Source organism: Vidua chalybeata, chromosome 4, assembly GCF_026979565.1.
Source record: "Vidua chalybeata isolate OUT-0048 chromosome 4, bVidCha1 merged haplotype, whole genome shotgun sequence".
NCBI lineage: Eukaryota > Metazoa > Chordata > Aves > Passeriformes > Viduidae > Vidua > Vidua chalybeata.
The window spans coordinates 21,000,119-21,026,692 of NC_071533.1; the positions used below are offsets into that span (position 1 = coordinate 21,000,119).

Here is a 26,574-nt window from a genome sequence, read left to right on the forward strand (position 1 = left end):
CAATAAACAGATAAAAAAATGACAGACTACACGCATGGATAAGAATAGGCCAAATGTACAATCCCCTTAATATTGTACTCTGTTTCTGGGATGTAAATGAGTTTTTTGCTGTAGAAAATGTGACTTTTCTGTTAGTACCACTGACTTTCTAATCAATCTGTTTGAAAAGCACAGGATCAGAGAATGGTGGGTTTCAGTGCCAATACAATTACACAGCCCACTGGCAAAATATTTAGTTATCCAAGATCTTGTAGATTTTGATCCTTCATCTGTTTTAGTTTTATTAAGGGGTGGGGACTGTGTTATGTTTTGCAGCAATTTTATTACTGTTGATAGTGGAAGAATTTCTGTAATAAAAGAATGAAATGTTTCAATTAAATTTTGGTCACTGTTTCTAACATGAATTAATGTACATTGTTGTTCGATTAAAAATAACAATCTGCTTTCCTCTTCCTAACCAAATAAAATCCCCAAAACAACAATCAATAAAGCAGTTGAGGAAATTAATTATTTGGGACTGCAGATTTCACCAAAATCTTTTGGGGAAGGAAATGCAAAATACCTAACACATAAGAGGGGGCCATTCATTATTTTTTCAGTCAAGGAAAAAGCGTTTTTGCCTAGCAACAAGACAAGACAATAGCATCTTGTGCTTGAAAATATTTTGGTTATAACTTATCAGACTTAGTGTTCCTTGTTGGTTATAATGGCCATGCTTGGTCATCCAGCAGCCATTGGAAGGAAGTTGAGAAATCTAGTAATAAGTGTGAATTTCAGTTTGGGGAGCAGTTTCTTAACATTTGCAGGGAATGGGAGTTTTTAAAGTGAATATTTGCTTCATGAGATTGCCCAGGCTCAGCCTGGGCTATGGAAATCATTTAATGTGCCTGTCCACTGTTTCTAGAGTCAGTGTCAAGCACAGATTGACAGTCTTGCCCGCAACTAAGCTTCATTTCTCACTTTCTTTTTTTCTTTTCTTTCTTTTTCTCTCACTACTTTCTCTCACTACTTTCAGTGGAGAAAAGGGGGAAAATGTAATGAATGTAAAGTCCTATTGAATGGAGTGTCACTATGAAAGGATTGTATTCCAGTGCATTCAGAAATTTTTGATGAGTAGACACAGAGGTCATTTTCATATGCTTTATGAATTCTAACCACCCATATAATTACCTAATTTCAAAACTCTCTTCACAGAATCATTTAGATTGGAAAAGACCTTTAAGATCATCAAGTCTAACCATTAACCCAGCTCTGCCAAGCCCACCACTAAACCATGTCCCAAAGTGGCACATCTACATGTCTCTAACATCTACAAATGTCTCCAGGGATGGTGACTTCACCACTCCCCTGGGCAGCCTGCTCCAAAGCTTGACAACCCTTTCAGTGAAGAGATATTTTTTCCTAATATTCAAAGTAATTCGCCCCTGGCACAACCTGAGGCCATTTCCTCTTTTCCTATAGTTTGTTTCTTGGGAGAAGAGGCCAATTACCACCTCTCCATAACCTCCCTTCATGTACTTGTAGAAAGCAATTATGACCCCTGAGCCTCCTTTTCTCCAGGCTAAACCCCTCCAGCTCCCATAGAGCTCCAATTTGTGTTGTAAATCCCAGTAGTGATTAGTTTCTCTAACCTCAAAAGCCATTTTTGTACCCAGTATTTGCTGTATAGTGCCCTGGCTAAGAAGTTTCTCTCCATGCTAAGGGGTAAAGAGGATTTAGCTGACCAGGAAAATAATCCAAAGCTTTCTGGTTTGCTTTTGATTTTCCATTTGTAAAGTACATCCTGGCTTTTTTAGCATTTTTATATTTAGAACAAGCAAAAGAACTTCACAAATAAGTTCAGCAGAGCAGTGTATCATAGCTCTATATAATTTCTATCCTGAAATAAGTCTCAAAGCCACAGAATCCACACTTTTAATTGGAGAGAAAATCTATCTTATTGCCCAGTGATCCTCCTAATGAGGTGGTGCGAACAGGTGAAATTATGAACAGCTGAGCTAAGACCACTACTTCCTTGTAAACAGCCCACTGTACAAAACTTTTTTCTTCCTGTCATGTATTTAATTAGAGTGCTGTGTTTAAGATCTGGATAAAACTTTTCTGTTCTTTCAAAAGTATTTTCTGTAATTTGTCCAAAAAAGAGAGCTTCTTTGCTAAAATACTGGATCTTTAAAACTCAATTTTCATTGAGGAACTAAAAGATTACTATCAAAGCTTGGAATTTAAAGTCACTATTCTACTGGCTAAAAATCATCCCAATTAGAGACTCTGGGTTTAGGGAACTGAACTTTTGAAAAGCAATCATTCTCTTGTTCTCCCTCCCTGCCTCCTCTAAGGCTGGAATTTATTACTTGACTTTATCATCCACATCTACACAGCACAGCTACAAACAGATGTTTCTCTTTGATTGTCTAATTAATTAACACAACTAAGTTAAACTCAGCCTAATTGTTCTTTTCTGCTATTTAGCTTGAGCATTGCTCCTTCTGTTTCCAAGTGTGAAGGTCTTCTGTGCCCAACAGCTTTTCTTTCCTTTCCTACTCTTAACTTTATTAGGAGGTATAGCAAAGAATATAAAAAGATTGCTTCAAAACAGATATTTTATTGATATGTCTGAGAATTTAATCTGAGTAAATAAGATCTGCATTTTGTACTTTTAAGTCTTAGACTCTTGAAGCATTTAGCAAATTGTCCTGATTCTGGCCAGGACAGGGTTAATTTTTGCAGTAGCCAGGAGGAGACATTGCTAGGCCCCACAGGTTATGCTATGCCATCTCACACCAGTTTCCAGGGTTGCTGGAAATGTTAAATTACATCAGTCTTAATATATAGCATATTGTTAACCTCTATCAGTCTTAGTTTGTGGCTTCTTCTTCAAAATGTGTGATAATAGGGAAATGAATGGGGACAAATATTTTCTTGAGCTACTTCCCCAAAGTATGTGCACTATCATGTTATCTTCCAAATGCTTTCCCTTTTTTATATCATGTTGCCTTAATCTTGGGTTCACCTTTATCCTTCCTAAGCTGCGCCAGTCTAGCATTTTGCAGTTTGTCTTGCCTGGGAGACATAATCACCTCTGAAGCCAGACTTTGTCTTCCTACAGCCATAAAAAGCAATATGCACAGCTTCACCCAGTATAACCTTCACCTGTTTTCTGCTGATTTTCACTTTGCTGCAGGTGCTTTTGGCTGTGTAGTGCTTAGCTGTCCATCACGGTTAACCCATGGTCCTGTGTAAAATCCACCAAGTCTTAAACACATCCTCCTTTGGGTCAGGGCAGCACAGCTTTGATCCCAAGAAGAAACAAGGCAGTGGTAACTGTGAAGCTATTTTGAGAAGGACCCCTTATCACAGACTTAGTAGGGACAAGAAGGGAGCCTGTTGAAGGCAAAGGTCAATGAAAATAGCCCCTCTCTGAAAGGATCTCCACTGAGGTTGGGTGAAGAGCCATCCCCTAAATATACTGGATGTCCACGTGGTTCAGAAAGGCAGATCATCAACCTTGCAAAAACAAGAAGTTAAGGGTGTGCAATCCATTAATTTTCTTTTATTTTTCTCCTCTGTCATGAATGACTTGTTTGCTTTTCCAGACCTCCCTGGCTTTACAGGCTGTGAAGTCTGCTCTTGCCCTATAGAGGCTTCTAAGTCCTCTAGAGAAGTGCCTCCAAGAGGAAGGAAAGGAGAAGCAGGAGCAGTGTCCTTCCTTGGATCACTTCACTTTATTATGGAACAGTTTAGGTTTGAAGGGACTCTTGGGTGGCAGCTGTGTGGAGCAGGGTTAATGTTAGGGCAGGTTGTTGGAATGCTGTCCAGGGGAGTTTTGAGCATCTCCAAGACTGACAGTTGTATGGATTCTCTGGAAAAGAACTTCTTATATACTCTGAATTAACACTTGCTTTGGACAGAAAATGTGTCAGAATTTTCCTGAATTTATTGGGGTAGAATGGAACCTTCATCATCCAGGTGAATTTTTCCACCTCTAAAATCATCAGTTAGCTCATCAGATTTTCATGCCTACTTTGTACAAGCTCATTGTTGTCCTCGTTGTTTTGCCATGTTTCTTTTCTTTCTGCAAGTTTAACTTTCTCAAGGATGTAGACAATCATTTTAACATCCATGTCGTAGGGATGTATGCACCTTTCCATAGCTCCCATAACACCCTCCCAGTGCAAAAAAAAAAAAAAGAAAAAAGAAAATAATAACTGGCATAGTTCAAGCTGCAGCATTTATGAGGGGAAAAATATCAAGACAAATATTTTTTTTTTGTTCTCTTTTGAAGCATTCTCAGAAATTTAAAAAATTGCACAAAAAATCATCATGGCAGTAGATTGGTTTTGTTTTGTTTGGAATGTGATTAAAGGGTTTGCTTGTCCAGACTTCAACAAAAATTGGAAAATGTTGATTGCTTTGCATAAAGCTGGTTGACTATTAATATTTCATTACATATATATAGGACACTGGGCATTGGGATTTTTTGTAAGTCTCTCAACAGCAAACAATATTACATTGCTTAATAAAGGACTATTAAGTCCTAATAAGGATATTAGCTGTGACAAACTGCATTTTAAACAGCATATAAAATAACTACAAAGAGCAACTTCATCAACAAAATCATCAACTTCTAAAAAGTCCTTTGTACACATAAATATTTAGAATTTTGTGCATAGTGTGTTTAGATTGATGAACTACCATTTTTATTTGTTGCAGAAATATTTCTTCCCTGTAATTTTGAGTCTATATTATGGAATCTATCATTCAGGTGATCAACAACACTGGATTCACTTTTGTGCTCTCATTTAAGAGAGGCTTTCATCAACTTAGTCTCAATTTCTTGGTACCTGGGCACTGGAAAACTACTTTAAAAATTCATTTTACTTTCTCTCCTCCATTTTTAGTCAATTTCACTGATATTGGATAATATGGAAGAAAGAAATTCTGTCTGACAACTAGAATTAACAACTTGAGATAGTCCACCCTTAACTTTTTTTTTTTTTTCTCAGGGCTGGAGTTGTTTGGTTCATATTCTCTTTCGTTTGGGGTTGGGGTTTTTCCTGGAGCCAGAAAAGAACATCCTGCCAGTGAAGTCTGGTTGCATCCTTTCTTCTTTGGCAGCATCCTCAGCATATGGCTGTCCTTGAGAATATTTGCTCAAGCATTTACAAAAGATGCTTTCTTATTTCAAGAACATCCTGCCTGCAATTCAGTGGCACCTGTTCATACAGAAGGACATTCCAGCGAACTAAAAATATTAGTGAGGTATAGGATTAGTGAAAAAAAATGGTAAAAATCCTCTGGCTTCAAAGTAATTTACAGATATAAGTAGTAGAATAATAAAGAAATACTTTAAACGCCAACAGAAATGCCACTGTAGATATAATTAAAGTTTGAGCCACAAACACTGCAAAAATTCAATTCTGTTTTCTTCTATCTGCTTGTCAGTTTTGCAGACAGAGCAAAGTGGTCAAGGAGCGGTTTCATGGGCTTGTCCTGGCCAAGCCATGACAAGTTAGAACTAGCTTTTTTGCACCCCAGAATAGATGTTTCTCTTAACCTTACACAAAATCACAGCACTATGTAATGAATTAAAAGAAAGACATGTATCATATTTAAAAAACTACCTTTTGCATTACAGTACCTTAATGTTTTTGGGGGTGATTTAATATTTTTCTCTACTTAGATCAGACAGATGTTTTCAGAGAAAATAAAGAACAAGTCTAAATGAAATCCATCTGTGGCAAATATATATTTTTTGTCTTTAGAAATATGATCTGGTTTTTGTATCCATTTTGGAAAAAAAATGTGCAGGGGAATGTCTAGAAATTAATCATGCAACAGCAATAATAACAGAGCAGGGGCAATATAATAACAAGAGAAAACTATTACAAGTCTTCGGAAAAATAAGAAAAGCATGTTGTTGGAAATCCAACCTTTCAGTATCAGCTTTTGGTATCTATTTCTATCCTTTATGGTGGTCATCTTTCAGATTACTCTTCATCAGTCATTCTCATAGACAGCCTTAAGTCCTATAATTGATTGTCCCTAAACTAATCAAATGGAGTTTCTTTGGATAGAACTATTTAAATTTAACTGGCCTATATTCAGGTTACAGTAGAAGGACAAGAGCAACACATGTTTCAGTTTTGCCATGTTTTTCTTTCCTTACAACATGGATTAGTGGCTGCATTAGGTACAGTGTTTGCCCATCTAGTGGAAAATGGCATTGCTGTAGAATCCTCCATATTTATGGCCAGAGATTGAGTGTATGTCAGTCCTGCTGACCATAAGTGTGGTCAGCAGGCACTATTAAAAAGCATTTGGTTGAAACGTTACAGCAGAAAATCTACTACTGCAATATATATTAGAAAAATAAAATATCTCTGTTGAAGGAAATCCAAAACAAAATAACATTTCGTAGAATGTAAGGGGCACTGCTAACAAGGTATTTTAGTGAAGTTTTGTATAAATAATATTTTAACAGTTCCTTCTTTAGTTTAAATAAACCCCAGCACCCAAACATGGCATATAATTGCTATATTAACAGATTCCTCCTTTGTTTTTTGTTGGGTTTTTTTTTTTTTTTTGTATGTTTGTTTAGGAAGAGCCCTTTGTCATGGTGTCTGAAAATGTTCTGGGAAAACCAAAGAAGTATCAGGGCTTCTCAATAGATGTGTTGGAAGCCTTGGCCACTTACCTCGGCTTTAAATACGAAATTTATGTAGCACCGGATCACAAGTATGGGAGTCCTCAGGATGATGGGTCATGGAACGGCCTGATAGGAGAACTGGTGTTTAAGGTAAGGTCATTAATCATTTACTAAATAATAATGTGTGATAAAGTTAAGAAATATGTATTATATTCTGTTTGCCTTTTTTATGGGTAATTGACAACACTTTGTTTATTGCACTTTGCCAGCACTTGAATAGTGTGCATTGGACAGCACTGAAATAGCTGGAAATTATACTATTTAGTAGCTGTTTAAGAAGCAGGACAATCTCTTTTTCAAAAAAAGTAAAATCTAAATGTAGTCAAATAATGGAATGCACAGCATCCTAATTAGTTTGGCAAGACCTGACAAATGAGTTGAAGAGGCTGTTCAAAAGAGGAAAAATTGGTGTTGCAGTAATTAGTGATGCATTACATAAATAATGCACTTAGAAAAATGTTGATGTGATGAATACATGAGGTATATAATCAACAGAAAATGTTTTATTGATATATAATAACACATTATGTATATGTATGAATCAAGAGTGATATATTATCTATTCTGTAATTAATAAACCATTTAGTCTACTTAATTTGACATTAATTGTTCAACATTATATCATAAATAAATTGAACCTACTGCATATGCAATGTTTTCCTTTTTTCTTTTTGCCACTCCTTGCGTCTTATCTCTTTGGAGTTTCTCCCATTGAGAGAGAAAAGACTAGGCAGACTTTATTTTGTTGATACCTCATTTGTACTGTGAATAATGTATTTTATTTTCTCTTAATTAACATGTGAGTGTAGCTTTTACAGCTGTAGAGTCCTACATTTGTTGTGCTTCCTTAAAAAACTGCAGTAAATATTCATGTGAATAACTTAGACATTGGCTATAGAAGTGTTTTTCCAAACATGCAGATGGAATTTAATTCATAAGCACAGCTAACAGTAAGGAGCACCATGGTCTGGTACAGTACCTAAGTATTTCAAAAAAGAAAGAGAATTTTTTTTTTTTTAAGAAAATGTTATCCTCTGTGATTTAAAAATTACTGTTAGGTTTTACCTAATCTGCCTTCCTGATCAGCAAGAAGCCTGTTGGAATGGAAAAACCCAGCTACTCATTCTTTACACATATCACCTTTCATATACCTACACTGTAATAATAAAGTTCATTTGCCATCTCCCCATGTCCTTATGAAACTGGAAGGTGGAATTGTGTATTCACAATTGGTAATCTGGACACAGCTAGAAAAGTAGATGTTCCATCACCTTCTAAACCTTGACAACTAAAAATCTGTCATCTAATTTTGAGACGTGATACCACAATGGCCCATTGATTTATTTTTAACCATTCTTTCTGCCTCTGAATCTGATGTTATGCTACACCCTGCTCTCTGCTGTACTCATCAGACCACTGCATAACACAGACTGGAGGGGTCTTAATTCTAGATGGTCTGGAAATGGAACTGGGCCTAGAATGTTTTTTTTGTATTTGCAACAGATGATTGTTAAGGCAAAACTCATAACAACTCAAATAGCTCCAAGGAAAAACATGTATGGGATTCTTGTTCCCTTGGCAGGCAGGGACTCAAAGGAATAGCCCATTGAAGGTGGTGACCACCCAGATCTGTAAATCCATGTCTCAAGTGCAAGAGATTTACCAGCCTGCAATGATTTTGTTGTAAATGAGTCTTCATAGGTATGAAATCTATCTGCACATCTACAGTCTGTGAAGGGTTAATGGAACTGCATTTGGAATTCAAAACCCATGTTTTCCCTATACTGTGGCAGTCTATAATTTTTCATCTTCCTTACCCTTACATAATTAATTAGCAGTAAATGTTCACTGTGGCCTTCTCTCCCTTTCTCTGTCCCTCTTAAGGCAAACGAACCTCTGGGCGAGCAGCCAGTGTCTATCTACCCCTTACCAAGTGCAAGCTGTTCTTGAAAGGCTGCTTTCTTATTTACTGTGAACTGTGTTCTGCCCCCAGAGCTCACATTTCCATCCGCTTGGCAACTTTATAAGGGGAAGTAAAAGAGCAGAGAATAGTTTTAAATTAAAGGCCTAACCTGTTTGAGACACAGCATTTCCTTATTTTCCCAACCAAGTTGTACATGATAGTCTGGCCAACAAGTGGAGGAATTCCAGAAACAGTGGGAATACTCTTTGCCTGTTAGTGTGTCAGCCAGGAACGAGTTCTGCAAGAGACAAGTCTTACTCAAGGGTAATGGAAAATAGCTGCCTTCTTTTTTTTTAGTTCACAGAATCATACAACCATTTAGCTTGGAAAAGACCTTTCAGATCGCCAAGTCCAACTGCTATCCAGCACTGCCAAGTCAATCACTAAATCAGGTCCCGAAGTGCCACATCTACTTGTCTTTCAGTACCTCCAGGGAGGGTGACTCAACCGCTTCTCTAGGCTTGCCTGTTCCAATGCTTGGCCACCTTTTCAGTGGATGAAGTTTTTCTAACATCTCCTGGCACAACTTGAGGCAATTTCCTCTTGTCCTATTTCTTGTTACTGGCGAGATCAATCCCCACCTCATTCCAGCCTCCTTCCAGGCAGTTGTAGAGATCATCTCATTGAGAAAAAGGTGTCTTTGGCCGCTCCAGAAGATGTGCCATATGAAATAGCAGTTGCTGTAGCAACCACATAATTTCTGTGCTCAAGATCAATATTCACTGCTTGCATTAACCATCTTCAGTATGCAGCAGTCTCTGGTGCAGGTCCTGGTATCAGGGAGAGCAGTCCCAGGCTGATCTTGTTTGCAGCAGCCCTGCTAGAGTTGGATGGCAGGGCAGGAGCCCAGCTGTGCCAAGTACATGCCCTGGGCCAACAGCTGGCTTCACAAGCACGACATTGTGCCTAGTTCACTCTGTTCCAGCTTTGAAGACCAGGTTTCTGTTGGCTGCTAAAATAGGAGCTGCAATCAGCAGAACATAGAAAGTGGTCTTTAATTTGAACTTGGAAACTGATTTAAACCTCCCCTCCTTTGATTGTCAAGACTTCTATTAGATACACACTTCATTCATGCACCTTTTCTAGTCAAAATAACCTGAATGTAACCCTGCTATACAAAGGTTTCTGTTTGCTAAACACCGGAACCAAGTGGTTTTCAGAGAATAATAAATGCTCTTTGAGAGAAGCATGTGGTGCTCTTGTCCCTCTCCTGTCAAGTGACCAGGGCTCTCACTGCATCTTGTAGAGCTTCATCTCACAAACAGGATTAGTTCAGAGAGCAGCAGCCCTCTGTGGAGAGGCTAAAACCATCTCAAGGGAGTAGTGCTTTACCACAAATCTTTCTGTTACTGTTAATTATATATCTTCTCACTGTGATTCCTTTACTTGCCCTCTATTCAGATGGCCTGAGGGATAAGCCTGTGTGACAGGCAAGAGAAGTGGCTAATGCCACTTCTGGGAGAGTACACTAGGCTTTCCAGCATGACTCTGGGCTTTCTGGTGATATTCCCATCTATCAACCATTGCTATTCACATCTTGCCATGCTATGTTGTGAGGATTTTTTTTCCAGTGAGGAGCCATGCAGAAGCAAATAGCATAAGGAAAGAAGCCTGATTCCACTTAGGTCCATCAGAAAAGGAAAAATACATGCTTAATGATTTCCAAGAGAAATTGCAAATCAAGCAAAAGCCTCTTATGAGCCTCTTTTTCTATTGCACCTTCTTAAAGGGGGGTACTATAGGAAGGGAGAAACCATACAGGAAGGACAAAGTGAGACAAGAAAAAAATAATAGCTGGGTAAAAGGAGAATTATTTGGATCTCTGTGTGTTAGCTTGAGTAAAAATGTCTTTCTGGTTTTTGCATGTCCATATTAATAACCACATAACATGGGACTACGTTTTATCACTTCTAGCATTTGTTGAAACTTGATTTAATATTGAAAATGGATAAAAGGCAGGCCCTCACAGGACCGGTTTAGAATAGATGAATTTATTTTTCCAGTTCTTGATGATGAACCACAGGAAGATTGCTTTCCATGTGTATGAGATGTGCTTGCTACAGCAGTAGCTTAGGGACATTTCAGGGATTTCTAGGCTTTGCTGATAAGCTGGTTCTGTGACACCAGTAGGAGTGCTATCAGACCCTTTAGGTCATTTCTTTTGGATTTTCTCATTCTGGTTATGTTGCTCTACAATGGCCTCAGGAGAACTGCTGCTAAGGAAGATAAATATAAATTTCTGTGTAGGTCACACAGAGCAAAATAATGCCCTCTGCTGTTTTTTTCAGTCTGTTTCAGGAGTCACAGTTTCATTCATGAGAAGCGTGTAAGACATATGATGGCTTTTTGATTTTGGCACTGCAAAAACTTAGTGAGTGGAGAGCTATACATGTTTATAATTCAGATTGGCAGCTTTATATCTAAATATTGACATAATTGCATGCATTTGCCTTTCTATCTCAAAAGCACTAAGTGAACCTTTACTTCAAACTGATGTCTTCTGTGATCCAATCTGACATGTTAATGACAAGCTTTTAATTTTTTTCATCTTCCAATTTTGAAACAAGATGACAGAATCTATATGGAATTAAGGATGCTCACTATCAGTAAATCAAGTATCAAGAGAAGCTTAAGCTTGGTTTTGTGCTAAAAGTGTAGTTTTCTAGGAAGCTGGTGTTTATGATCCAATTTAGTAAGTAAAGTATATGAGTTTCCATATTTCTGTGTAGCTTTTTTCCTTTTTTTTTTTTTTTTTTTTTTAACAGCTAAACACTTGAGTGCTAAAGAAGTCAGGATTTACCTCTCTCCTTTCTGTTTTTCACTTTACTACCTCTCAAGAAATAAAGACATATAGAAGCACAGAATGGCTTAAAGATCATCTCCTTCCAACCCCACTGCCATGGGCAGGACATCTTTCACTAGATCAGGTTGCTCAGAGCCCTTCCTTGAACACTTCCAGGGATGGGGTATCCACAGCTTCTCTGGGCAACCTGTTTCAGTGTCTCACCACCTTCACAGTAAAGAATTTCTTTCTCATATCTAATCTAAACCTACTCCCTTTCAGTTTGAAGACATTCCCCCTCATCCTGTGACTCAAGGCCATTGTAATACGTTTCTCTCCATCTTTCTTGTAGGCTCCCTTCATGTACTGGAAGGGAGTCACCTTTGGTCACAATTTGGTCACCTTGAAGCCTTAATTATATATGTAGCATAAAAAGTAGCAAGACATAATTATATCACAATTGTTGCTGCAGTAGAACAAAGGAAATACACCATTTCCATTAGCACAATATTGTTCTGCTGTCATAGTTGGTTGATAACTGGAGTTGAACCATAATTCTGGGGAATGTGGAGGGACTGCTTCCCAGAGATGCAGATTAGAAGTAGTATTTCCATAGATACCATGATGTCTCATTTTTTTTCTTTAATTCTCTTCAATGTATTTAATGGGGGGGGGGAAAGTGTTTTGCTGTAAAAAGGGGGAGAAAAGCAGAAAAGAATTCTATTAGTCATACCGTCAGCTATTATTTGGTAAAAGTATCTTTACTGGTTGTTTTTCAGTAGAGCATCCTTAAGCATCCTACAGATTGCAATTTGAATGAGAATCTCAATGATCTAGTATGGTAGGGAAGTATTTTAGTAATATACTGAAAATTAGCAATCCAGCTAACCTAATAAGCAGAGGCTGTGTCTAGGATTTTTTTTTTCCATGTCCTCCTTTACCCCTAAATTCCTCTTTTGCTTTTTGATACACATTCAGGGGAAAAGGCCCAATCTATGCTATTCATTAAATGTAATCATAATTTCCTGTTTGACAACTATTGGACTTGTGTATTTGTAAATTGTTTTAAAAACATATTTATGTTCACAGTTGTGGAGACAATTCAAATGCTGGCTGGTTTGCACCTTGCTCATTGGAACTAGGGCTTGACTGTCAGCAGGTTGCTGTGAATCACTTGAGTCACTCGTTGAGCAGAAGGTTTGTAATGACAGGATAGGGAGACGCGGATAACCTGAACATTTCCATGGATAATTCTAATTACTGACTGAGTTTGCTGCTGCCTATGGGCAAAGGGCAGTTGAATCATCACTCATAAAAATGCTGGGAAGGGACCTGAGTGAATTCATGAAGCCATGCTTTCAGCTGTGCTCATCAACACAACTTCACTTATGACACCAGAGAATTTAACACATAAATTAAAGCTGAAGCTCTAATTCATAGCTTTTAAGAAAATCAATATTTTCAAACCCTTTTTTTGTCCAAATCATCAGGTTTCCAGCTAGGTTCTGCCACTTTCTCAAGCCAGTGAACAATCAATATAAAGTAACATCATTTAAACTGAAGTTTTAAGAGCACTGTGATTAGGAGTGTGCTTGTGCCATGGGCTGCAGAGTGCTTTGCACATAATGTTAAAAGAGCCCAGCTGATTTACAAAATCTTCTAGTCAGTTTCAGCTGCCATACCTTCCCACTCAGTATTTCAAATCACATGTCTAAGGAATTAGGAATCTCTGCCTTCTTTGGGCAAGAAGAAAGAAATTCAAGAGAATTAATAAAATTTGATTCAGTACTTTTCATTTTTTGTGCTCTCCTCACCCCCTTCCAAAGGATCACACACTTCTTTAGGCAGAACAAAAATGGATTAAATCAAGGTAGTAGAAGTTTAAATATTTTAAGTAGTCTTTTGTCATATTTAAACATTTAGAATTCACAATCTTATTGCTCAGTATTTGGGCTTTTTAAAATGGTATTCATGTGTCTGCTTTAAATAACCTTTCTTGTTTTCACTGAAGCTCTAATTGTACCTGCAAAAAGTAAAGTAGCACCTGCTGTACTTGTGCCTGGTGTCCCTGGAGACCTAATACATACTGTGAAATACAATGATTAGATCAAGAAATGTTACTCATCCTCTTTTCATGTGAAATGTGTTCTTTAAATTATAAAAAAGAAAAAAAAAAAAAAAAAAAAAAAAAAAAAAAAAAAAAAAAAAAGGAAATGGCACAAAGCAAGTCCAGGCTAGCTGCAGGACAGATTGGCGTTGCTGGAGGAATTGCTTGACAGTAGGATACAGAGGAATTAATCGTAAAGGAACTGTGCGCAGAATCTGCCCTTCTGCACTTTAGACTTTGTAGATAAAATTGATATTTTATGGAATTTCAGGTGCTTCTAGGGTAGTAGACCTTTGTCATGATCATCAAATCATGAAAATATTTTATACATTTGGCTCTATCAGGCAACTAATTTCCTATGATTACATCTGCTATGCACAAAATCTAACTTTTGCCACAAGAGCAGGGATGGCTTTAATAAGCCAGGTTGACAAAAATGACAAAATAAAAAATAGATATCCTCCAGGTATTATCTGTGTTTGTAGTATGTTGATTTCTTGGACAATAACAACAAGGAGAGCTGATGTACGAGAATCCACCAAGTGAGGTTTGCTTGCAGAAACTAAGACATATGGTTGATCTACCCTGCTCAAGCCTTGCTCACCTCTCTGTGCTCACATATATGATGCTGAAAACCTCGGTCTTGGCATCTGATTTTCCCTAAGCTTAGCTGCTATAAATCACAGAGGAACAAAGATCTTTTTTGCAGCTCCTACTTATGCATGCTGTTTTCTCTTCCTCCCCTCAGAGAGCTGACATTGGGATCTCTGCCCTAACCATCACCCCCGACAGGGAGAACGTGGTGGACTTCACAACACGCTACATGGACTACTCGGTGGGCGTGCTGCTGCGCAAGGCAGAGAAGACAGTGGACATGTTTGCCTGCCTGGCCCCCTTTGACCTCTCCCTGTGGGCCTGCATTGCTGGCACGGTGCTCTTAGTGGGGCTCCTGGTCTACCTCTTGAACTGGCTCAACCCCCCACGCCTTCAGATGGGATCCATGACGTCCACAACTCTCTACAACTCCATGTGGTTTGTCTATGGATCCTTTGTGCAACAAGGTAAGAGACAGAGGGAGGCTCTGCCTCCAACGAAAAACCTACTTATCCTCCCCATTGCTGTAGAGACCTTTCTCTCCCCTGCCTCCTTCCCACAGCCCACAAGGAACTGGGAGCACTGGAAAGACTTGAGCTAGAAGATTTCCTAGATATTTAGCTGCCCTGTGTGGAAACCCTGAGAATTTCAGAGCACTACGTGCTAGCTTGTGATTTGTTGTTTTGTTATTACAGAAAGGTGATTTTTCTCTGAGTAAAAAAAAAAAAAAAGTATTGTTCATCAGTTGCTGGAGAATTATTCAACATGAACAAGTGCTATGTTCTTACCCAATCAGACAGAGAATGCTGGGATTTGGATTTTGAACTAAGTTTAGACCAGTCAGCAGTGCTAAACAATCTTACTGTGTCTGATAGTCTTTCCTCTCTCTTCTGATTTATTTCACTTTTCCTATCTAATGTTTAGATTCAAGCTTCTCTGGCCTTCCTGATTGCTTTCTCAATCCCATCTAGCATCTGGTGTAGCCCAGGCTGGTCCCCAGTTCTGCTTATATTCCCAAGTCCTTCACAATGTTACTCTTCTGGCAGAATTTTAGCCAATCATCCTGAAGACATCAGGGACTGCAGATCTTGGTTGGGTATATACTGCTTAGAATTCTGGTCTACAAGTTGAGGTTGTAATGCAAAGTGGAATAGGAAAACACAGCTTAATATAAGAGCAAAGGGGGTTTAAATAATAACTCTTGACAACAAAACAGAATGAACACCTTCTTGCTTATCCATGTAATTGTTCCTCAGTCACTGCTGGTACTGCAGGTTCACCTGTTTTAATTTCACAGAGCATCTGCTCTACAAAGAGCCATGGCCCAAACAGCCCCAAACTCCCAGACAGTTCCTTGTATTTTTAACCTGTATTTGGATGGAACACTATAGGTAAAGGTGTAATATTTATGTAAAACTGGCAACATGTGATTTAGCATTACATTACTCTTTTTTCAAAACAATCGGATGCCATCCATAAAAGCTAAAGGTATCCATGGAAATCAATTTGAAACTCCTAGAATGAAAAAAAAAAAAAAAAAAAAAAAGCTAAAATAATGTCACTATCCAAAATAAAGAAGAAAAGCTTAAGCTGAGACTTTACACGAGAGGGGTAATTTTAAACACATAAGCACAGAGACATTACTTTTAAAATTATCATTTGCATTGAGCAGTGATGGTCAGCTGAGGAGAGCTGAAGAGATAGTTCCAGGGTTTTTGTGATTTTTTTTTTTTATAAATAAAACCAAAAACTTTAGAGTAGCTGAGACCTATCAAAGTTTTTTGAATGTATATGGGTGGGTTTATAAAGCTCTCTTTCTGTCCAAAATTTCCCCAAGTGTGTTTAGCAAATCCAGCTGTGAGAGAGCAGTTGGTCTGTTACAGAATGAGACTCATTACATCTGACTTCTTGTAAGGTTAGAACTTGTGAATGAGTTTCTTTACTGCATGAATGTGAGCCATTCCACACAGGTTTATTAGCCTGAGCATCCCTCCTATTCTCCCAACAGGAGTCCCTAAAAGCTTTCTAGGAGACTGCCCAGCTAAGGTTCAGAGGAGGCACAACTGGTTTAATACACCTCAGTCTGAGCAATTGTTACCTGAATCGTTTGCCTCATGCTTATCCAAGGAAGCCTGTGTTGCCTGGTTCCCTGAAATTTCCTAACTCATAGGTCCAGCATACAAGCCCACAAGGCAGCCCTTGGATAGATGCCCAGTTAGCTTAAAAAGAAAAGGATTTTTTGACCAATCAATGAAAAAGAGTGCATAAAGAGGGCTTAGAAAGAAATCTTGAATTCAACATGGAATTGATGAAGAAGTTAGATCTGAAGAAGGGGGATCAGGTGGCAACAGTAGCAGAATTCAATAGGGAGAAAGAAAAAAAAAATTATTTGAGCAGATCTGCATCTACTCCCTGTGGTAAGAGGTGTCGCACATGAGATGCAAATCCGTAAAACCTGCTGGTGGTACAAAGTATCTGGGGGCACCAAAACTGTTGTGCAACTTCAGAAAAAGAAATTCGCAGAACTGGAAGGTGGGAGCAATTATTTACAGAGAGAGAGAGACACCTAACCACTCTACCATGTGGATTTTCAACACAACTCTATAGAATTCACTAGAATAATGTAAAATATTCACTTGGTTCCTACTGAGTGAGGGAAAGCTATAGACATGTATCTATAGTTTTTCTCTCCTTCAAACAACAAGCAGAACTGTCCTGAATTAGCTAAAAGGAAAAATGAAACACATTGAAAATAATTTATACCAAAATACATTTACTTATACTTATCTATACCAAAATACACTTACTGAATGATATAAACATAAAGACTCATAAGAATTCAGAAATTCAGTGCAAAAAAGAGATCCATTTATAATGCCAGCTTGTATTTCACATTCAATTTGAATATAACAAAACCTATGTTAGCTGAAGCGTTATTGTTTAGTAATCCTTGTGAATACAGACATATGAAAATAATTTTCATTGACAGGGTAACTGGCTATTGTGGTGATTTTGCCTGTCTTTTCATTCATCAGCTCTGCATTCAGCAGAAAAACTGCAGCTTTTAGTTGTTTTGAAATAGTAAATCTGTTGCCATTAATTCTGATTGGCAAATCTTAAGTGTAGCAGCATGAGGCATTTCAAATACTGTCATGTTCACTTAAGAAACCTTTGAGCAGAGATTTAAAGCATGACAAGGTATTCATTTCTGTTATCAAAACATAGAGCCAAAGATGATTTTATGCCCTGTGCTGACAGAAACAAAGCAGCTTGAACCAAAGATTGTTTGTGCTCTGATAGTTCTGGATTCTTTTTTTGGGGCTAACAAATGATTTGTGGCATCATCTTCTCTTTCTTTCCTCTAGACAGAGGGAAAATCTACAAGCACGCAGACTGATTTCAGACCTGCCATGGTTCTCAAGAGAGTCCTCTGCTGCAAAAATACAATTCATTCTTTAAGGAAACTCATTACCTATTATGATTGAAACAAAGAGCTCATTCCATCTGAAATAGTTAAAAATTTGGCAGATTTTAGCAAGTAGCTGTAGTTCACTGTGTCCCTTTTTATTTTTGTTCACTCTTGACTCTGATGTCTTGTTCAAATGCTATTAACAAGTTTTGACCTTTTTCAATTTTTGAAACACCAAAGAAAAATACTGTGTCGTTGTCTATAGGCAAAAGTCAAGACAGAGCAATCCAATGGTTTTTAAGGCAGGTCTATAATTGCTGTCATACTCGGTTACAAAATTTAAATATTTTTAGTTGCTTCCTTAAAGGTAGACTAAAACTTAATGTGACTGCTACTTGTATCACTTTAAGTTAGGTCTTAAACTTGGCTTTCACTTTCTTACCTTGATATTTCAGTGACCACTTTCAGCACCATTTTGAGACTGGTAATATGGAGATATATTTTAAGTTTCCCTTTTTATTTGACGTTCATTCATTATTGAGATCAGCTAAAATAGTTTACATTATTTTTTTAAGATATATCAGGATAAAGCTGCAATATAACTTAATTAATATAAAAGTGTATAAAATGCAAAGGGAGTTTTTATTCTGTGCTCAAGCCCTTCATTATAAAAAAAAAAAAAAAAAGGCAGTGCATTGAAATGCTTTGGCTTCCTACCCAATATACCCACTGAATTTGCAGTGTACTGTGACTATTAAGAGACTTTTAGGTGATCTCAGCCATGCTGCTGTGGGTTATATTAAAAGCAAATGCTTCTGACTCTGAAATCAAAATTCAGGCATGAGTAGTTAAGATAATATCTGTTTTCTCTGAGTTGTCTGTTCATCTAAAGATGAAGCAAATTCATAGATTCAGACTGTGGAAGATTGCAGTTGTGTTGAAGTTTAGTGTCACGGCTTCTGAATTTGTGTTTTTCATTTTGTTCATCCTAGAAAACTAAGTGGCTAAAGCTCGTCATTTTGCTTATTTTGAATATTACTTTTGACAACTGGACAGAAATCTGTCTTTAGGAAGCCCTGCTTTGGGACAAGGGACAAGAAAGGGACAAGGTCCCTTTCTACTTCAGAGTGTCTGAGTGATATATGAATAATGATATATTTTGTAGACTTTGCTCAGCTTTTGTGCTACTCTATACAACCTTCTCTTTAGCAATGGTATTGTTGCTACTCGCTCAAATTTTGCACTTAGAATTTGCCAGTATAGGGAACCTGCCATATGAACTCTCAGAGAAATTTGGGGGTTCTAAAAACTTTACTAAAATCTTCATCTAGATCAGCTGAATCAAGTTGCTACTGTCTGATTACTTTTATACTTGCTGAGAACCTAGTTTAATCTCCTGAAGGTTTTCTATTAGCTTCCTATTAGGGGCTCTTGTTATAAAATGCTCTAGGGAGTACTCTGCTCTCACCAGTACTGGATAAAATCAATGATTTAAGAAACAGAAGCTCAAGATCTAGAGTTACTGCCAACACTTTTTGTATAATGGAACAATTTTTGAGACAGGTAAAATGCTGCATAATTTTATACCAAGGACTTGCCGAAGAATGTTTTTGGGGATTTTGTTTTGAAGGCAGCCTCTCAAATTTTGCTTCAGAATTCAGTGATGAGCTAACTTAGTATAATAGATTTCAACTGAATGTTGACAAAATAATGAAGTTAGAGAAAACTACAATGTTTTGTATTTGATATGAAAGACACCATAAAAGACTTAGTCTCTATCTTATCACACTCTGCTCATTTTGCTTTGAATTTTTGTGTAAGAGAAGGTTATTTCTAGATTGGCCTGGCAGGATTTTAGATTATGCAGGTAAAGATGCAAGGCTCTGTTTTGTCTGGGTTTGGGGTTTTTTTTGTATAATAGAAAATATCTTTTAAATGGCTGAATCATTCAAGATTTAATCACTCCTTAGTGATTGCAAAAAACAAACATTCATTACAGTTTTATAAATAGAAATTGACCATAGAATAATGAGCACTTGAAGTATTAGCTGCAAAACTATAATTTTCTTCAGAGATCTTAATACACTTGCTTAACCTAGAAAAGTTATGAAATGGATGATGTTAAAAAAATGGTGGGCTATTTTTTTATCCCCTTATTTTTGTTTGAAATGCTGGTCACAACTGGAGGTTTTGATTGGTCATCAGTGGTGTCAGTAATGGCCAATTATGCTGATATACCTGGTAAATGAGCAAATCTTACTGTTTGCCTTGAGTAAATTACATTTCATAAGAGCAATAAAACGGCCTCCAAGCTTTGGCACTTTGAAGTCATTATAATACTTCTCAGATGGTTACAGCTGCTCAGAATTCTCAGTCTTCTTCCTTGTATTACCACCCAAGGTGTGATATAATCCTCCTGAAATGCACTGCCTGGAGTCTGCTGTTGCTTAATAAATTATTCCATCTTGCTTATCTCACTCTTGGCATATCCCTATCAGCAGGAAACCATTATGCTGTAGCAACATCCTTTCTTAGTGACATTTTATCTTAATTAACTGTACAACAATCAAATATTTAATATTCAGAGGAAGACTCTAGAATCATTCTGGAAAAATTCTGTTAGAAATTAATTATATCTTCACATATGATATTTACTGATGAAACACGATTTATTGTGGGCGGGAGGAGGGTATGTTTAGAAATACAAAAAAGATCCAGTATAAAGTAAAGGCTTTAGGACTGGGACCTAGTTCCTAATTTGATTTCTGTACCTGATCTGCTGGCTGACCACAGAAACATTATTTAATATCTTAGCTATCAGCCCTTAGTTTTAAAATGGAGATGTTACCCATCTTCCTTCATAAAAACATGTTTTATACCTTCTGATAGAAAGCAAAACTTAAATGCCAGTCTCATTAATTAACAATTTTAATTGCTCTTCAAACTAACGTCAGTCTTGACATATTCATGTAGCAAGGGGAACAGACTTGCTGAGCCTAAAATGCACAGCACTGAGCTGGGAAAATGAAAAGTCAGATACAAAACATGTACCAAACAGACTACATACACCAGCAGATTTATTTGTGGCATGATAGTTCCACCTTAAAGTATGACCCCCCCACCAAATACTCATGTCATTTTGATTAAATCTGGGCTACTGCATTAGTAAGTGTATTTACGTTCATAAAGTCACCTCTCTGAAATGGGGGCTGCAGCCCTGTGGTACCCAAGCTCCTTTTGCATGTCTCAGTGGTTTGGCCAGCCCTCTTGATGGCATCCAAAAATGAGTACATTTTGGCAATTGTGTCCTGTGTCTCAAATGTATTTGGAAATCACAAACGGTCACTGGAACTGACAGTGTGTACTGAGAGCTGTTGTTGTGTATGCAGTTCACTTTTGTAAGCCTTGGATGTAGCTTTATGTCCTTCCAGAGGTTTATTTGTCTTTTTTTGAAACTGTAGCGCCATGGAGTAACCATGCTCCTAGTAAAATGTTCAGTGTGGGCATTTGTTTGCAGCAATGTGATATACTAGTGTGAAACTACCAGGGGATATGCTTGGATATTCCCCTAATTTGAAGTTAAGATTCAGGCAGTTCTCAGAGGCATCTTAAATAATGCATTTCTACATCTTCTCTGCATGTGGTTCTTTGAGTAATATCACTGGGTATATGAGGTAGTCTGTTTAGAGATTTTGTGTCTGATGTACTGTGTGTGAGGAGATGGAGAATGAATGGCAGTGTGAAAGCCCAAAAACTACCTTAAAACTGACTAAGACTAGCTCTGATTGACTGTGAGAAGGTAATGTCTGTCTGGCTGTAGTGTAAACCCTGATCAAGACCAAGTGAGGCAAAAGGAAAGAAGAACTGGATGTCATGACATCTCTCCATCATTCTTTTTTCTTTCAAAAACATCCCAAGGTGAATATTTTACTCAGAACAGTGTCTTTAGTTGTTGTAATTTCTAATATGACTATATGCTGTAACTGGGTAAAGAATGAATAAATTAGATTCAGATTAGGTGACCAATTTTGACTTTTCAGTGTTCACCTGTGTATAATATACATTTAATTGTGGAAACAAGGAAGAACTATTTAGGAACAGAGTGTTTCTTGTGTGAAGGAACAACATAACCCCCATTTTTATCTTCAAAGATGTTTAGAGGCTGAAGAGGCAAGTCTTACTTGTCCTGCTATTTGATATTCCTGCTCAGGAGTTTACAGTGAAATTGACAACTTCAGCTGTTTAAGGTAGGGAGGAAGTAAGAAATTAGTTTTAGCTTTATTAAAAATACTCCCCCTCTGTTTGGGATGCCGGCAGTTTCATCTGCAAACTGATCAGCCTTTTTCAGCTGAGGACATCCAAGGCACCAGACAAACATGGGTTTTATAGGGAACCCACGGTAGTTTTGTGTTGCTTTTCTGCCCTGTGAGGAGTCCCTCCTCTGCAACAGCTGTGCCATAGCTGCATCCACCCATGCAGAGCCACTTCACAACATCAACTGGTGGGCAGGTGCCAGGAAAATTGCCTGAAAGCTATAAAGACAGGAGTACCAGAGGTTTTCAAGCTGCTGGCAGAAAGTCTCCCTTCTTCAGCAGATGAGGGTTTTTTCCTCAGACCTCTTGTAATATTGAAGTGTTTATAAAAGGAGTAGACTAAAATCAAAATAGAAAGGAAACAAAAAATGCTATCAAATTATTTTTTTTAACTAACCTGTTCCTTTCCCTGATTGTTGAGATGAAGGAGTCTCAGCATACATAGTAGAATGAGGGCTGTCGGGGGGCTTTGTTTGTATTTTTTTTAATCTAGTCAGCTTCCCAGCATGCAAATTAAGGGGATTGCCTTCATTATAACAGCATTCTGTTGTAGGAATCTCCTGCTGCTTAATTTTTATCCTTCCACTGCCAGTAGTGGAGGGAGAGATCTTAAAGTGGGACTTCACCTCTTCAGTGTTTTTGAAGTTAGTGAGATGGGGCTGGGTTAAAAATGTGCAATACCTCACCTACCAGGCAAAAGGGAGATGAAGGAACATGGGTGATTTTGACTGAAGTCTTGTCTTGCCCCACACTAGGACAGAGTAAAGGTAGAGATGAAGGGGAAAGAAAGTCATCTGCAAACAGGCTGTGAAGGAACAGTGATAATAAATCTGTTGAGTGGGGTGTTCGTTGTTCGTGCCCAGATGCACTTGCTAATAGAACATTTCTAGCCATAAGCATGTACCTCATTCTTACAATAGCTTCTTTTATTTCTATATCCCCAAAGAGGAAAATCCTCACTATCCTGTAAAGTCACCTTTGAAGTCGCTTTTCACTTCTGAAAAACCTGAGTTGTAATCTTAAGCAGGGTGATAGCTGATTTGCTGTGAAAACAAGGTTATTCCACTTTCAAACATAAGCATTCATATTAGTGAGTTTCATCAATAAATGGCATTATAGCATTTTATTCTGTGAAACTTAAAAGAATGAGGATTTCATTCTGTCCTCTGTTCACTGTCATAATACCACATTAGGTCATCTGAGTTTTAGAGATCACTTTGATAACAACATTGCAGGATGTATCTGAAGTGGAATTTTAGTCTAAATTTTAAAACTTGTTATTTAGGAATATAATTAGAACTGCACTGGTGATGATTGATTTCTGTAAGGTTAGGAGTTCATTGCAGAGAGGAATTCTGAAAATTAAAGGATAACTAGAATTAGTGACAGGAAAACTGAACTAAGGTGTCTGAGATGCCTGTGATTCAGTTGCCTCTGAAGTAGTCAGGGGTCACTCTGTACTGATGGATGCTTGGAAAACTTGGAAGAACAGATTTATACAACAGATCATAATTCTTTAAAAATTCAAGCAAAACCATATTTTGTCATGTGTAATCCTTTTTTCACATTCCCTTAACCCCCTAAAATCTTGAGTCACAGAATCATGTAGAGGTAAAAAGAGTATGGGGAAAACTACTTGTCAAAAGATGTGAGGGCTGTACTGGAATGTTTGTCCTTATGGTCACACTACATTGTTTTGTGCTTTGCTTGGTTCACAGTTGCTCAGTTTCAGCCAAAGGGGACTCTCTCCCTCATATTCATAATGCCCTCTCTGACAGGCTCTTTGCTAAAGCCACACTTTAATACCTCATTAATGGCATTGTTTAGCTTAATGTCAATTTTACGTACAGATGGTCTGTTTTCAGTCCATTGTGCACAGTTCTTTCTGCTGTCCCTGAAGGTGCTACATACAACCCTGTCAGTAGTTTGCAGAAAGACCACACCATACAGCAAACTATATGACGGTAACACACACATCATCTTCTCAGCCACTTATGAATATGTACCAGAGATGATAATTGTGGCTGATTGCTTGAGGCTTCACAGTGTTTGAATTCAGACATCAGTAATTGAGAGATTTGGTCTCAGCATCTCTTGAAATCTGATCTAAACATTGCCAGTGTGCAAGGTTATTTGTTAAGATCCAGTGCCAATATCCTCTAAAATAATAGCAAGCATATATCACTTTGATGCCTTCCCAGTGGCTGCAAATAGCGCCTTCACACAGGCATGCAATCAAGTGCCATCTTCAAAGCTCAAATCTCATCACAGGGCTCCTGAAGAGCATCCCCAGAGGCTCCTTGTGTTTCTTAAAAATGCCCATTGAGCTCTTATCTGTGTTCTTCTCTGTGTGTGTATATTAATAATTATATTCTGTAGAATTATTGTCCTATGTTATGAAAGTGGCAACAAAGAATTATCTGATCAGTTTTTTGTTTTGTTTTGTTTGTTTGTTTTGTTTGTTTGTGTGGGTTTTTTTGTTTTTTTTTTTTTTTTGTTTTGTTTTTTTTTTTTTGCAAAAAGCTGTTGGTAAAATTGCTAGGCTTATTGCACAGTTATTTATGATTATGTAATTGAATGGTCCTATATTTGGTAACCCCAAAATTAAATTTGAAACCCTGCTAAGTCTTCTAATAAACCAATGCATTTCGACAGCATTAATACAATATATTTTGGCCAACTGATTCATGAGAGGTGGACAGCAAGCCTCAGTTTCAATGTGGTCACTGTTACAGGTATCAAAAGGTGCACTTTCAAATATCAAGACTTGTAGTATAAGACTCGTACTAATTAATCTAAGGGCTCCCAGTAACTTCAGCAAATATTAGTGGATGCCTCCATTTTCATTTTAGCTGCAGTCATTGCTCCTCTTTTGTAATGGCAGCAGAAGAGAAAAACAAAATATACTTTTTGATATATTTACCAGAACTTTTAGAAGCGCTGTAAAGGCTACTCATGTCCTCTCTCTCTGATAATGTTGCACAAGTCAATGCAATGTATTGGCACTATATTAATGCAAACTAATGTTTGAATTTTCTTTTATCTCTTGTGAACTTTGATTTGCAGTTGAAAATATATTTTGCAAATTCCACAGGAAGACAGAAAGTGACAGTGCAAAATTGTTAATATCTGAAATAAGTCATTAAGCTTGTGGGTCTAGGCCTAAAACCCAGGAATTGATTCCTATAGGTCTTGAAGATTGATCCTGTAAATACTACATAATAGGAATGAAAATCTGATCAATGTGTGCAATTAAAGCATCACAGACACCAGGAGAAGCTAGAGCACAGCCATTTGCTAAATGGTGATACAACATGTTTCCCTTCCCAACTTTTGCATTATTGCCACTATTTCAGCCAGAGGGGTGGAAAGAAAAGATTTATTGTTGTGAAGAGAATTATAAATATACTGTAACTAATATGATATGCTAACATCACTTTAATCAGGTAATTATTAAAGGACTGTTTGGCCTTTAAGGACATTGATTTAATGGGAATTAATTTAATGATTGAACACTGTTTGTGTAACATTATCATTGCTAGTGATGCAGAAAATTGGAATCTCAGCTCAGCTGAAAAGAGTTTAGACTTCTTATCACATTAGATACTATTCTACTCGAATGTAGTTATTACACCCTTTTTATGCTTTCAGTATATATTTAAATGTTTGGGGTTTATCTAAAAATTCTGAATAGAAAAAGTAAGTTAAAATTTTTATCATTGTACTGCTCTCCTTTTTGATAGAGGCTTGAATTTCTGTTTAAAATAGCCTTTTAGAAAGTCCATTCAATTTTGGGTTTGACTTGCTATTGCTTCTCTCATAAAACAAATTTTCTCTGTTTTCATTCTCTGCTTTCTTCCCTGCAAACCTGATGATTTTTTTTCAGAGGAATAGAGTTTGGTTTATGGAAAAGTTTTGCAACTTTAAAGACACAGCAGCTTTTAAAAGAAGCAGCAGAGCGCAGTTCTATCTAGGTTATTCTGAGGCTGAATCCTGCACTGTCTAGTCACAGCTTAGTGGGAATGGTGAGCATTATAAAAGGAGTGTGATCAGTACCTGAGGTTTAAGACAGAGTTAAAGCTGACCTTTATAGTTACAGCTCCCACTTAGCTAAAGGTAGGCTGTCTCTGGATGCCCTCCTTGGTTTGCCCTTAGGGGCACTATTGTCACAAATTATTTTTCATCTTCCTAGTGCCTCTAACTCCTGTTGTGTATAAATTAGACCCAGGGAGGGAAGGGAACATGTAGTGAAGTGGTGCATCTGACAGGCTGCTGCAGATAGATTAATTTTCAAACAAAGTTTTACTCAAGGATGTCTGACAGTTCCTGCAGTATCTTGGCAGAATTTTCCAAGGGAGCCTGGTAGCCAAATGATTAGCCCTCTGTTACTAGAATGAAGCTTTTACAGTAGACACAGCAAGTTAGGCAGGCTGGTATTTGAAGACTGACAGAAAAATAATTTGGTAATAGACATAGCAGAGACTTAAACTTACGAACATGGTAGGTTGCTAATCCAGTGTTGAGCAATGCTGTAGTAGCCTGAAATGCTTTGCACTGGGTAGCACTGACCTTTTCCTTGATGCTAGAGGAATTTCTAGTTTCAGAGAGGATATTTTCACGGAACATGACTGAAGAACCTGTATTTTAAGCAAAATAGTTTGTGAGCAGGCATTTCACAACCTTTTGGATATTTCTATTGG

General features: G+C 37.6%; 1 protein-coding gene across 2 annotated transcripts in view; it reads left to right on the forward strand.

Annotated features, from left to right (window-relative positions):
• The window catches only part of GRID2 (glutamate ionotropic receptor delta type subunit 2), a 686,989-nt gene that overhangs the window by 549,146 nt on the left and 111,269 nt on the right, over positions 1-26,574 (forward strand). For both annotated transcript variants that reach the window (XM_053941218.1, XM_053941219.1), the window contains 2 exons: positions 6,599-6,796; positions 14,307-14,619. In XM_053941218.1, coding sequence (XP_053797193.1) covers positions 6,599-6,796; positions 14,307-14,619 — 511 coding nt within the window. The remainder of the gene's footprint in view (positions 1-6,598; positions 6,797-14,306; positions 14,620-26,574) is intronic.